Source organism: Falco punctatus (assembly GCF_963210335.1).
Source record: "Falco punctatus genome assembly, chromosome: 16".
NCBI classification, from domain to species: domain Eukaryota; kingdom Metazoa; phylum Chordata; class Aves; order Falconiformes; family Falconidae; genus Falco; species Falco punctatus.
In genome coordinates, this window is record NC_137596.1 from 2,644,479 (window position 1) to 2,657,599 (window position 13,121).

The 13,121-nt window shown below is 52.2% G+C and overlaps 1 protein-coding gene across 8 annotated transcripts in view; it reads right to left on the reverse strand.

The window, feature by feature from the left end:
* KIRREL3 (kirre like nephrin family adhesion molecule 3) overlaps positions 1-13,121 on the reverse strand; it is a 340,228-nt gene that overhangs the window by 55,364 nt on the left and 271,743 nt on the right. For all 8 annotated transcript variants that reach the window (XM_080366564.1, XM_080366566.1, XM_080366568.1 and 5 more), the window contains one exon: positions 3,110-3,267. In XM_080366564.1, the coding sequence (XP_080222690.1) occupies positions 3,110-3,267 (158 nt within the window). The remainder of the gene's footprint in view (positions 1-3,109; positions 3,268-13,121) is intronic.

Genomic DNA, 13,121 nt, shown 5'->3' on the forward strand with positions numbered 1-13,121 from the left:
GTATATCATCACCACTCTGGCTCGCCTCATGCTGGTGATCACCGTGATGGGGACCTGAGGGTGATGGAGATCCCAAACCTCGCGCCTGGTACAGCGGTGGTTAACCGGCTCTATCTGCTCAGCCTTGGCACCTTGTTTCTTCTGTGGATTTATCTGACCGATTTCCAGCTGTGGGGCCCTGCCATGCCTTTATCAGTGCTGCCTTATCAAACTCATAATCCTCCTGCATGTTCTTACAGACCATGGTCATGTCACCCTTAGCCCTGCCTTTGGTACACTAAACCCATCAAGCCCTCGGAGGCTCTCCAGGTGTCGCACCGTTTTCAACCTTTTAATCATTCTCTGGGCTTTCCTCTGACCTCTCTCCCCTTTATCAACACCCTCTGGGAACCAGAAAGGCCAGAAACAGCTTTTCCCAACCGTTGATAACAGCGATAAATATCTATGGATACACCCATCCCGTAACTACGGATTTCAGACCTCGCCAGGTGGGTTTTCTCTCCAAGTCCGTATCCTTCACATTTCCTCCTCACAATGCAAAGCAAGTGCTTTATTGAATTAAGAACACGTGGCAGGAAGACTAATGCTCTCGCCACCTGGGCTCACGGTGACAGTGCTCACGCGTACGGGCTTGTGCCTCTCAGGCACGCTCGACCAGGAACGATGCTCAGAAATTGTCATCACCATCAGCCCAGAAGCTGGGGAGAAGCAGGAACGAGACCCCTTTATTAGTGATTGTCAGGGCCCGGCTGCACCAGCAGGACTTAATTTCCCTGACAAACCTCACCCCGGGACTCTGCCCAAGGGCTCTCCATCCATAGGTCCAGAAGCTGTATTTAAGCTCTGGCTCCGGCTCCAGCTCTGCTTTAGGTGGGGTGATGTGGGCTGGATTTCCTGGCTTGACTTCAGAGCTGCCTCATTGCTGTAGATGTTCTGGAGCTTTCTGTGCTGTGGGTGACCCTTCTCCAACCACCAAACCTGCTCTGCTCCTCTCATGCTGTGCGCTTGGAGCTAAGGATGCTGCCCTGTGCTTGCTTTATTGTCACCCTGTGCACCCTTCCCCTGCAGAACAGCACCACTTTTGGTGCTGAGGAGGTGCTGAGCCCTCAGTCTGCACAGGACCTTTCCCCCACAGTGCTCCTGAGCTTTGGGTTTGCTCCAAACCCTGCAGGATCCTGCTATGGCTATAGGGACCACGGTAGGTATGGGGGGGGTGTGTGTGGTGTCAGCCAGTTGTGGCTATTCTGTACTGCCTGGCTGTGATTGCGGGGTGGGGGCGGGGAGGGGGGGGTGGGGGGGCTGCATGTTAATCACTTGGTGGATTGGGAATTCAGAGAAACAAAGAAATTACCACTCAACAGAAATGGTTTTAGGCAATCAGTTACCCGAACAGGGTTTGTTTCTTGGTTGATGGGAATATCTGGCTCAAATGAGATCTGGGTTGAACGCGCTTCAAAAAAGAAAGGTTTTTCAGCTCCCCCCCCAATCAAAACCTCCTGTTCCAAAAATACCCCAAACTGTTAGTTTTTCTGAAGGCTGTTTGTCTTTTTTTTTAGAGGACAAGGTTAAGGCAGCCACAAAAATGATCCAACTGGGGGTTCCTGCGTGTGTGGGGGCTACGGTGCTTCAGGTGACAAGTGCTGGCTGCCCCCCCCCCCAGAGCATCGCTTTGCCCTGCTTGTGGCAGGGATGCGCTTGTGGAAGAGGTCTCACGGAAAGCTCCAGTAAATCAGGAGGAACTGAGGTTCAGCCTCAGAAATGGAGGTTCTCCTGACTCTAGGAGGAGGGGAAGATGCTTCCTCCATGCAGAACAGGACTCCCCATCCCTGACAGCTGCTTAAAATGCCATGGAAATCTCCGTACTGCATGGAGATGGAGCTGCGTCCACGGAAGTTTTTTTTTTTTTGTTGTTGGAAATATTTGAAAGAAAAAGAAAGGAGGGGCGTGCTTCCCTGTTTGCTCCCCACTACTTGTGGGTCTGAAAGGGAAAGGGCTTAAACGTTGGCTCCCCAGGGCCAGGTCTGAGCGGTCTGCAGTGGAGGGGGAGGTTTGGGGTGAGCAGAGTAAGTTATAAACATCTGCATGTCAACGGCCTCGATTTTAATTAATTCCGCTTGATTTGAGAGAGGGAGAGGTCAGTTCTCGCTGGTTTTAATTAGCGCTGCCTCTTGCGGTGCACGCGGGGAGACGGGGCAGTTTCTGAGGAAGAAGCTCCGCTTTGGCTGGGATAACCCGTGCGCTCTGCAGAGCGATGGGGAGGAGGAGGAGGAGGAGGAGGAGGAGGAAGATGATGGTTTGGCTCCTCTGCTTTTTCGAGCAGATCGGGATGTTGCTGGAACAAGGCTGGATGGAGGCTTCACAGTGGTGGCAGAGGGTGAAATGTTTATTAAAAGATCTTCAGGAGCTTGAGAGGAATGCCTTTGACTCCAGACTTTGAAGTTTGCTTGCATTACAAATGGCTGCAAACTGACCCATTTTATGTCTCAAATTTGGTTCTTTAGAAATTTTCATTAGAAATGTCAAGTGTTACTGAGTCTTTAGCACTTACCAGACATCAGGCATCTATAAACAGGAGAACGTGTGCGTACCCATTCTGAGTACGCTGCTGATTGCTCTTTGATGTTTTCCTTTATGACCCAATAAAAGCTTTCCATTTAAATTAAAAAATACCAACAGCCCTGACAGTTTTTGATGAAAAATTGCAGCTAGAGGAGGGGACTTATGTCACTGCAACCGCATTTCGATCCAGAGCTTCTGCTACAGCCAAGGCCAGGTCAGTGCTGGCTCTGTGGTGCTGTCACCACACCCAGGTGGGATTTCTGGGGGGAGAAGTGGCAAAAGCTGTGAGAGGGGGACAAAAAACCAGCCGAATTCTGAGCAAAGCCCATTTTGGTGACTGTGTTTCTCACTCCCTCCTGACCGCTTTCCTCCCAGCCCCTCCATCGGGAAGGCTGTGTGGGGTGATGCAGGGTGAAAGCCTCGGCTCTGCAGAACTCAAGGTGCAGCCCCAGATGTTTTGGGGCTGTGTGAAGAGTGGTGTCAGGGCTGGGATGCTTTTCTGAAGCAAGGGAAGGGCACAGCCTTTGTCCCCAGCCCCATCCTGCCTCACCTTGGAGTAGGTGGCTCCGTTGATGACTTCTCCTTTCCGCATCCAGATGATGGAGGCTGCTGGCTTGGCATTGTCTGCGTGGCAGGTCAAGTTGAGGGGGTCTCCTGCTCTTAGGCTGATGATGGGCCCCCCCATAATGACAGGATCATCAGGAGGAACTGTAAGGAAACGGCAGAGAGGAGACAATGTCACTTGCTAGCCTTAAACCAACCTTCCTGGAGTTACCTGTGGGGTCTGGGCTGCCAGGACGGGGCTGTGACCCCTCAAAGCTCTGCAGCCGGCTTTGATGGGGCTGTGGCAGCGCTCAAACCCATCTGACCATGGTACAGCCGGCTGGCTTTTTGCTGCTTGCATGAAAGCTGTGCCCCAGGTGCTGGACGACAGCAGCACAACCTGGCTGAAGTTCTAGGGGGGGACACCAGCCTGAGCTTCGCAGCAATAGCTGCGTGCTCGAGCCCACGGGAGAGAAAACCACCAAGAGCTACTAAATATTCAGAAATACCTTTGGCTTAGGATGTCCCTGAGCTGCCAACTGTAGGAGGATGGTGAGTATGTGAAGGAATTATCCCTGCTGCTCTGGTCCTCCCCAGGTGACTACAGGTGGCTGCTGCTGGATGCAGGGTATGGGGCTGGGGGGGCTTTGGTTTGACCCACGTTCTGATTACAGCTGGGAAGGCAGGTGAGGGTGATGCCCAGTGGAAGGGTGGGGAGCTGGGTTTGGACTGTTACCTATCGCACTCGGGTGGGGGGGAACAGCTTATTATGGGCATCAGGAGCGGGGTTTGCAGAGGCTTGCGTTTGAAGAGGGCTCCCTTGCCAGCCCTCTGGCGTGGGGGGCTGGAGGAACCTCTGAGCACTGCCTTGCTCTGCTTTGATTTCCCCGTTGCTTTCACTCATCCTCTGTGCTGCTCTCTCGCCGCACAAAAGGTTGCGAAACTCCTCTGGTTCAGCCAGACTTCCTTGTGCCACGGCGAGTCTTTTAAGCGTCTCCCTCTGTGAAAGCAGATTTTGCCAGCGGTGTCAAGGGAGACGTTTAAGATCTCAACCTTCCTTTGAAACCACCTCCGCCTGACAGCCCGTGTGAGGCTGCATCCTTATTACAGGCTGTGGCTTTGCTGGTATCACACAGCCCCTGGGCATCCCTGTTTTTTGTGCTGGGAAGCACGTCATGCCAAAGACAAGGAGGGATGGAAGCAGACCATGAGGGGCACCTGAGCATCACCTCCTCTTTTGTGACTTGCTCTTGAAGTCTGGCATCTCTAAACACCCCCAGCACGGTAAGAGGTGGGAAATTCAGCCGGGGAGAGGGACTGACCTTTCATCCTACAGAGGGGACCTTTCATCTCCACTGCCCATATCAGCTCTGCTCTAAGCAAGACCTGCTCTGAAGATGGAGAGGTCCGAACAGCTGTGTGACTAGCTCATCCCAACCAGATCCTTTGGGAAATCAAATGCTGGTCTTGCTACAGATAGACGTGCTGCCCACCCATCTCGTGGCCTGTTTCAGGAGCTCTAGGGACCAATGCAACATCGGGGAAACCAGCAGAAATGTAGAAGACTCCATGGAAAGGCATCCCTGCTGCAGCCCCAGCTGCCCAAGCAGAGGAGCTCACACCAGCAAAGGCTGCAGGAAGAAACTGGTGCTTCACCCAGTTCAGAAGCAGGTGGCAAAAGCCTCCTACCCTTCAGCATCCTCAGCGAGGGGACGCAGCTGGGGGAAACCTGCCAATCTTCCACCAAAGCGGAGCTGCTTTTGTTACACACCCCCCCTCCCCGAGGCGGCTGGCACCGGGCTGAGCCACGCAGAGCGAATGTCAAAGTTGGCCAAAGACCGCTCTGCAACCCCCGAGCGTGCCTCTGCTCCTGCTCCCGACCTGCCCCGGTGTTTTAGCTGGCCGAGAAATATTGAAAAAACTCCTCGCTGGCTCCTCCAGCGCTGGGCTGAATTCGGGAGATGGAAAGGGATTATGTTCCCTGACAATTCAAAGGTGGCTGCTCGCATCAGCACAGGATTTGTAGGCAAGGCAGATGTGCTGGTTGCACACAACACTGGTCACACACACATCTGCCAAATGCTGTGAGTAATGGGATTTTTCAGCTCAGTGGGTGGAACCCAGGGACTGGGGAAAAAAAGCTTTTCTACATGGATCCAAAATGTACTTTTTTTTTTTTTTTTTTTTTTTTTTCCCCGGCTACAAGAATGAAAAAAGAAGTTAAAATCTGTGGTTTGGGTTAGTTGAAATCTGTCAGCCCCTGAAATATGAAAATGTGGAAAATGCTGCTCCATTTTGATGCCATTAAGGAGGTATTTCTTTTCACTTTCAAAAGAAAACAGACCTCTCTTCATTGGATGGGTTTATACTGTTTTTAAAATACACCCAATATTTTTCAATAGGTCCCGTCCCCCCCCCCCCCCCGAAGCTATTAACTGAATTTGACCTCAGCTTGTAAAACATTGGAAACATATCTTGTGGAGCAGGGAAAAAACGAACCCACAAGCCCTTCTCTGAAGAGCATCTTGGAATTAAATGGAGGGACTGTTTAATATTCCTGACTGATGCCTTGTAAATAGCTGGTCCCACTGATGGCTGAAGACTTTTTTTTTTCTTTTTTTTTGCAGCCACTGGCTTAACATCACCCCCTCAAAGCAGTTCAGCCTGTCTCTTAGAAACCTAGGGGATGTCATGGGACAGGGGATAACCTAATGCAGGCAAACACGGAGCCACTTGTCTTCCCTGTGCCAGAAATCCTTATTTTCTAACCTACTGTTTTGCTCCTGTTTTCTCCTCAATCAGATCAGCAGCAAGATGTGGGGAGCTGCTAAAGGAGAGGAGGAGGAGAGGGTACGGGTCCTGATTACGTCTTCCCAAGTAAGTGGTTACCATCCCCCAGTTATTCCCATAGCCATGAACTGGTGATGGTCTCCAGGCTCACTGACGGGGGGGATCTGGCTGGGAGGAGAGGGTCTGATGGATGGGAAGTGGTGATGAATCAACTGCAAAACGAAGGATGGATGCATTCCTTCCCCATTCAAACTCCAGCCTGGGGAAGGAGGAGGAGGAGGAAGGGAAGAATGAAGGATAAAAAGTGGAGAAAGAAGAAGGAAGGGAAAGCACGAAGCCAGCAGCACACAGCTGTGATCTGTTATTCATCCCTGTGCTCCCAGGATTGGTTACTGATAGAAGGCACCACTGCAGGATCCGGCCTCCTAATTTTTAATCATGTAGACGCAGAAGTGCTAGCCTTTCTGATTAACACAGGGATATAAATAGGAAGAGTTGTTTGGGGTTGGGATGGGTGGTTTATTCCTAAGAGCAAAGAAAATGGAATTAACCTTTACGTGCCCGGAAGGTTTAGAAAGAGAACGGACGAGAAGGGATCCGTGATGGCTCAAGCCCACAAGAATATGAACAAGCCGGAGGGATGGATGACACGTAGCTGCTTATGGAGTGGGAGCTGAGGCAGATTATCCCCAGATGGACATTGCACTGAGACCTGCTGGGGCGGGAGGTGCAATGCCCCAGTAGAAGGTCTCCCGGTCCTCCCAGTGCACCCACAACCTCAGCTGGAGAACTGTTCTTCACCGCGGACAAACTTTGCAAAGAAAGGATGACAAGCTGACCCCCATCAAACCCCTGATGCGCTGTCAAAACAGGGCTGGCTGAATATTTTAAAACCAGCCTTGGCCAGGCATCCACCTGCTCTCCATAGCTGTGGGCTGCTTGGGTGAGGCAGGACAGCTCGGGGTCTCTGCTCCCTGCCCTTTGGGGCAAGCATGTTTTATAGCACATCAGCATAAAGAAATACAAATAAACGAGCGGTGCTCTTGGGCTGTGCATTCAGCAACTTCTTAAATTAGTTGGCTAGTTAAGAGGCTTTCCTGCCTACAGACCCACCCTGTAAGATTTCACTGTATGATTAATCAATGAGGCCACGCAGAATTATTTAGTGCTGAGCTAATACCCCAGGCTAACACTGCAGCCTTGGCTAAGAAATAACAGAGATGCCTCTAAACGCTCCCGGCAGCTGGACAGTGTTGTGGTGAGCAGACACAGCCTCAATTATTAGCAGTATGTATTGAGAGAACAGGATCCTCCAGGCAGGAGAGAGCTCCTGGAAGTGGAGAAAGCAAAAAGCCCTCCAGCCACCACTACTTCTTCCTAATTAAGGCTGACTGCCTTTTTTTTTTTTTTTTTTTTTTTTTTTTTTAATTATTATTTTATTATTGTTGTGGCTGGTACCTCCTTGCTGCTGGGTTTGTGTAACCAATCTCCTCTTCTTGGGCTGGTGTTAAAGAGATTCAACCCCAAATGCTCGCCGGTGGGGACGGGCCACCCAGCTGCTGGGCTGGAGAGGCAGATGCTGAGCAGCCCCTGAGGATGCTCGGAGCCGTGTATCTGCCAGAAGCATGCGGCCGATGTCAGACCCGGCACAAGTGTCGCCCTGAGGAATGAGATCCCTTGGAGAAGGCGTTGCTGATGCCTTGGTCACCTTCCCTATGGGGTCTGTGGCACTTGAGGCTCTGAGCTCATCTTGCCTGTGTCTTAAGCAACAGTGACTAGAAGATGCTCTTGGTGATCGCAATGTGCTACAAACCATTGGAAGGCGCTCCCTAGCCCTGAAGCAGTGAGTCTAAGTGTAGACCAGAAGCATCCCCAGCCCTCCACCGCAGTTTGCTCACAGTATTTGGTGGGCCAGTTGCCTTCCAGCGAGCTGGCACTGGGTGAGAACGCCAGGCCCCATGGAGAGGACGAAGCCAAGTGGAACAAGGGTATGTTTACTCCTGTATTTTGTCCCTGCAGTAAGGAAAGCACGGGGAGTCCCAGGGAGACAGCCTGGAGGGATTCAGCTGGCTGAGCTGACCCTCTCGTGCAGCCAGGGTGGATCTGGAAGCTTTGCTCTGGTGCAGCAAAGTGTTTGTGTATTCAGAGTCGCGTCGCAGGCTTGTCAAAGAGGCATGTTTGCTTCTTGTAGACAAGTCAAGCTTATGAGGGCATCACAGTACACTTGCTCTGGGTGACTGTAGCCAGGCACTGCCCTGATCTGCATACAGCTGCCTGCTGTGCGGAAGCTTTTGCAATAAAAACCCCTGCAAAGAGCGTTCTCCTTTGCAAATCCAGTCCCTGCTGCACGCTGGGGCGCCCCGAGTCCAGGTTTGCTGGCTGGTAAGGTGCTTGTGGAAGAGGCAGGATCCAACCTGCAGCCTCTGCGGTCTCCTCACCTTCCCAGGAAGATCCTGCCCTCCGAAAAGGAGCAGCCCCTTGCCCTCTGCAAGTGGTCACCGCAGCAAGACCAGTGGGACGTGACTTTGACAATAAGCTTGGTGTTAATGACGTCCAGCAAAATGATGAGTTAATCAGCTGCTGGATCATTTTCTGTGCCCTACTGGGGACTGGCTTGTCCTCTTCTCTGCTTGCTCGCTGCGGGGGGCTGCCTCCTCTTTGCAGGCAATGCCTGCCCCCCCGCCAGCCTGGGGGCTGCTTTGCAGAGGCCAGGGGTGTTGCTCTGCAAGATGCTTTTGAGATCTTGAGAGGGTTTGGCCAGACGCATGAATGTTGAACTCGTGGTTGGGATAGGCGCCGAGGCTGTGGAGCTGATCAAAGGAAAAGAGCAGCGTTCCCCCCAGGTGAGACCAGAAGAGATTGGCTTGTTTAATTTGGGAAAACGAAGAGAGACTGTGGCTGGCTGTGGTGAAAGAACTGGGGGAAGGCTGGGAGGAGACAAGGGGAAAAGCAGTAAAAACTGGACACTGCGGAAGTGGGAAAGTTCTCTGTTTCATCAAGCATCCAGGACAACCTCCCAAGAAAAGGAAAAAGGGGCTAGGAAACAAACCTGCTTTTAGGATGGAGCTTGCTGCACTGGCTAAGAGAATCCCCTTACAGGGATTGCGTTCTCAGCAGCAGTTTTCCAGCAGACTGCCTGGGGTCTCGCCGTATTATTAAGCCTGAAGGCTACAAATTGTGAGGTCCTAAACCACTGCAGAGCAGCTTACAGCTTCATGAGTGTTTAGCTTTTCATTTATCAGGACTTTACACATTTAGGATTCAGATTTCCAGCTGCTCTTCCAAGCTAGGAAGGATATGAACAGGCTCTTAGGTTTTGTCCAACACTTTAAAGGCTGTGATTTCACTGTGTCTGACTGCTGTTATGGGTTATGGTTTTCAGGGCAGCGCTAACTGGAGACATGGCGAGGCTGTGGGGCTGGTTGACCTGAGCTCTGGAGGAAACCTAATCCTGGACCACAACTGCATCTCCCCCTCAACCACCCTGACGTGCGCCCATTCTACCTCTCTCCTTCCCCATACAATTAGGATTACAGCCCCTTTGCGGGTGAGGAGCTTTGGCAGGTGAGGGAAAAGGGACAGCACAGAGCAAGTGGTTGGAGCTTGGAAATGGGGTCAGGCGCAGGGCTGAGAGACCTGACTCCAACTCGTTGTGTTCCCCCCTCCAAGCATGACTGACCAGATTTTCCTTTGCATCCTACATCTGAAACCTGGAGACCATTTCTGTCTGCAGGCTGCTCAGCAGGGTGAGGCTCAGCTCTTCTGCAAGGAAAGCAATCAGCGAAGCTGCCTGTGACCTCCTTCCCTACAAAAGGCAGGCTGACAACAAAATCCAGTCAGTGACATGCACTGTCAATTTTCAGAGGCCACGCTGGCAACGGTGCCAGCTCTGGCATCGCTTCAAAGCATGCAGCCCCCCCCCCCAGCAGCGTGCTGCCAGCCTCTGGCCCTGCTGAGATTGGTGTGGGATGCTCGGAGGATGCCTGCGTGACTGGCACCCTTCCTGCATCTCTCCCACGCCAAGCCCTGGCAGGATCACCCACCTGGGAAGGGTGGCAATGGGATGGGGCTCTTGGATGGTAATTGCATGGTCCGTGCGATACAGAACTGCCCCAGAGCCCTTGCGTGGCCAGGGGTGGAGAGCAAAAGGAGGATGCAATGGCTAAAATCCTCTTTTGTCCCTCTGCGTCCAGCCTGATGCTGCTGGAGCTCTGCTCTCCTTGCCGACCCAAGGGAGCTGAGCCTGGACAGCCTGAAAAATGCGGGGCAGCTGCGGGTGCCCTCAGAAAGGCGCCTGGCTGCCGCCGAGTGAAGGAGGAGAGGAAACAGATGCAGGCAAACAGCACAGCCTGGGGAAAACATGCTAAAAAATAAATCAAAAGAAACAAGGGGAGCAGGGAGAAAAATAGTGATGAAAGTTTAAATAGTGCATCTCTCTCTCTGGGTCCTATTTGTCTTGTGGCACTTCAGTGTCTGTGTCTGGCTGGGTTGCCAGCAACGAGGCCACATCTCCATCCCAAGCGGACACAGCGACGCTGCGCTGGCAGCCAGGGGAGGGTGATGCTCAGCACCCACAGCCACCTGCACCCCCGTTTCCATCCTGTATGGTGCATGGACCCCTATATAAAGCAGCTCATGGGAAACAGCTAGGATTTCCTCATTTTTCCCTAACGATGCATCTCTTGTTTTTCTCCAGCCACCAGAAGTCCCCCATGTTCTAGATCTCTATGGGTCAGCAGGCTGGATTTCTCCAGTGGAACGGTGGCCTGCTGGTTTGACTCCTCAAACCCAGACGAGCCTTGCAGAGGTGGCTTCATTCAGCGGCACCAAAGCTCTGCCCGAACTCGCCAGCTCGGCTCCACTTTCCCACCCTCTACCCAGGAGGGGGTGATCATCCCCCCCAAACCCCTCTCCAGGTCATGGGGGCGACTGTCGCTGTAATATTCTTTGCTTTCTCAAGCTGAAGGGAAGGGGGTGCTGGTCCCAGAGTCTTTCCTAGGGAGTGTTTTAAGTATTTGATTTACATGTCAGATTGGATTTAAACCAACCTTCAAAGGTCTGAAATCCTTTGTGAGACCTGGCTCTGGGCAGCGTCCGTTTTTGGAGGAAACACGAGCAGATCTGACACAGGATAAGCGAGCATTTGTATTCTACTGAAAAGCCTTTTGTACGAGAGGAAGAAAAAGTTTTGGCAAAGCTCTCCAAGCTTCAATAAACAGCCAGATGCTGTGCATGCAGGCAGACAGGTAGCTGGCCAGGTATCGATTGTTTACTTGAAATGTTCTCTCTACAAAAAGCAAGAAACTTAAAATTTCCTCTTCCAGTTGAAAGGGAAATAAAAGACAAGCCCAGCAAATCTATTGCATTTGCCAGTTCCTCATTTAATTCTCCCGATCAAGTCGGTGGTTGGATGGATCGTGTCAACAGCTATTGCCAAGCCCTAATTTGGGTCCTGAAGCCTTCGGAGCGAGCTGTTGTGCTTTGCTTGTGCCTAGGGTAAGTTGCCCTGGCTCTCCTTAAATCCAAGGGTATCGCTGACGATGGAGGAGAGGCAGATGTGTGACCTGTGGCAATCAAGAGCAACATCTCCAACACTGCCTGCCAGGGGATGGTGGCAAGTCAGGGTAAAGCTTCCCAGACACAGCAGGAGGGATGGGATAGGAATGGAGGAAAAACTATCTGCCCAGATGGCCTCGTTACCCCTGCAATAATCAAGCTCATTAATACGGTCCCCTGTCACACCCGCTCCCACAGGGAACTGCGTATCTCAAAGAGGGGAAACGGAGGCACAGACGAGACTATGTGGTCTGCTGAAGTGGAAGTGAAGCCACCCTGAATCCCAGGCTTTCCCAGCTGGATCAGCCCCTTGTCCCTTCTCCTGTGCGAGCCCCAGTGCCCTGCCCTGAGAGCCACGACAATCCCATGCCGGGAGCAGGGCAGGACCCCCATCCACTTCGGAGGGAGGGCAGGGGGTTGCACTTTGGGTATCCTGCACGGGCACGCAGGATTCCACAGATGCTGCAGCGTCTTCAGCGATTCCACCCTGGGCTCTGGTTTAAGACACTTGGGGGTGATGCTAAAACTAAACAGCACAGCCTTGTGCTAATCTCTCCCAGAACCAAGCACTGCTGGGCCTGAGAGGCGGCGGGCGGAGAGGAGGAGCAGGGACCTGGTATCCAGAGCGAGAAGGGCATCCCTTCCCACTGCTCAGGAAAAAACACCAGGAAAACCTCCCTATTTCCATCTACATCCCCAAGCCCCTGGGCACCAGGGAAGAGCCACACTGCATAAAGGTCCCCCAAGCCCACCTCTCGCTGTAGCCACAAACCATCTCCATCTCCAACACCCTCTCACAAACAGAAATACAAAGGGCTAAAGCAAAAGGCTGTGGCGTAGCCTGTCTCCATGCAACTGCTGGACGTGCCTGCACCTTCTCCTGGAAGGGGGAATAGGCAGGAAAATCATTATCTACCCAATGTAGGCCAGCACCCCCTGCCTCCTCCGCCTCCTCCCCCCCCTGCGCACACGGCTCCTGGGTGCAGACTGACAGATCAGAGAACGCAGGCGAAAAACGGAATTCATTATTTTTCTCATATGTCAGATATTTTCAAATTGTTTAAAAAAAAAAAAAAAAAAAAAAAAGAGGATTATTACTGTTCATTATAAAAAAATAAAAAAAAAAAAAAGAAAGGAAAAAAGGGAAGAAAGTATGCTCTGGAGCAAACCCCATGAGCTGGCCCCCTCCTTCAGCCAGCTGCTGCTGGTGGGAGCTGCTCTTAGATCTCATCTTCTGCAGGATGGGATGGGAGAAATCCTGCCTGCTCCTGCGAGGTTCAAAGACCCGAGCCTTACCTGAGCTCCGTCCCAGCCACGCTCGCCTATTACTGAGCGCAGGGTCCCTGCAAATGTATGGCGCTCCAGCAAATTGGAAATAAAAGCCTGCTGTGCACTCATCCTGCTGTGCTCATTGGGCATGGGTCCCTGGCACGCAGCTGCCGTTGGTCCTGTAGGAACCAGGAGGTACCACGGAAAGGTTGTGATGCAGAGCGCAGCGGGAAGAAATGGGGGACTGGGACTCCAGATCGTTACGATTAGGGGCTTGATTGTCTGGATCCACCCCCAGCCTGCAAATGCCTTGACCTCTCTGAGCCAACACCTCTTCTGTTAATTAGCCACAGGTATGTGCTAGCCTAACAGCCAGTGCTGAGCCCTTACAGGGACAGGAGACC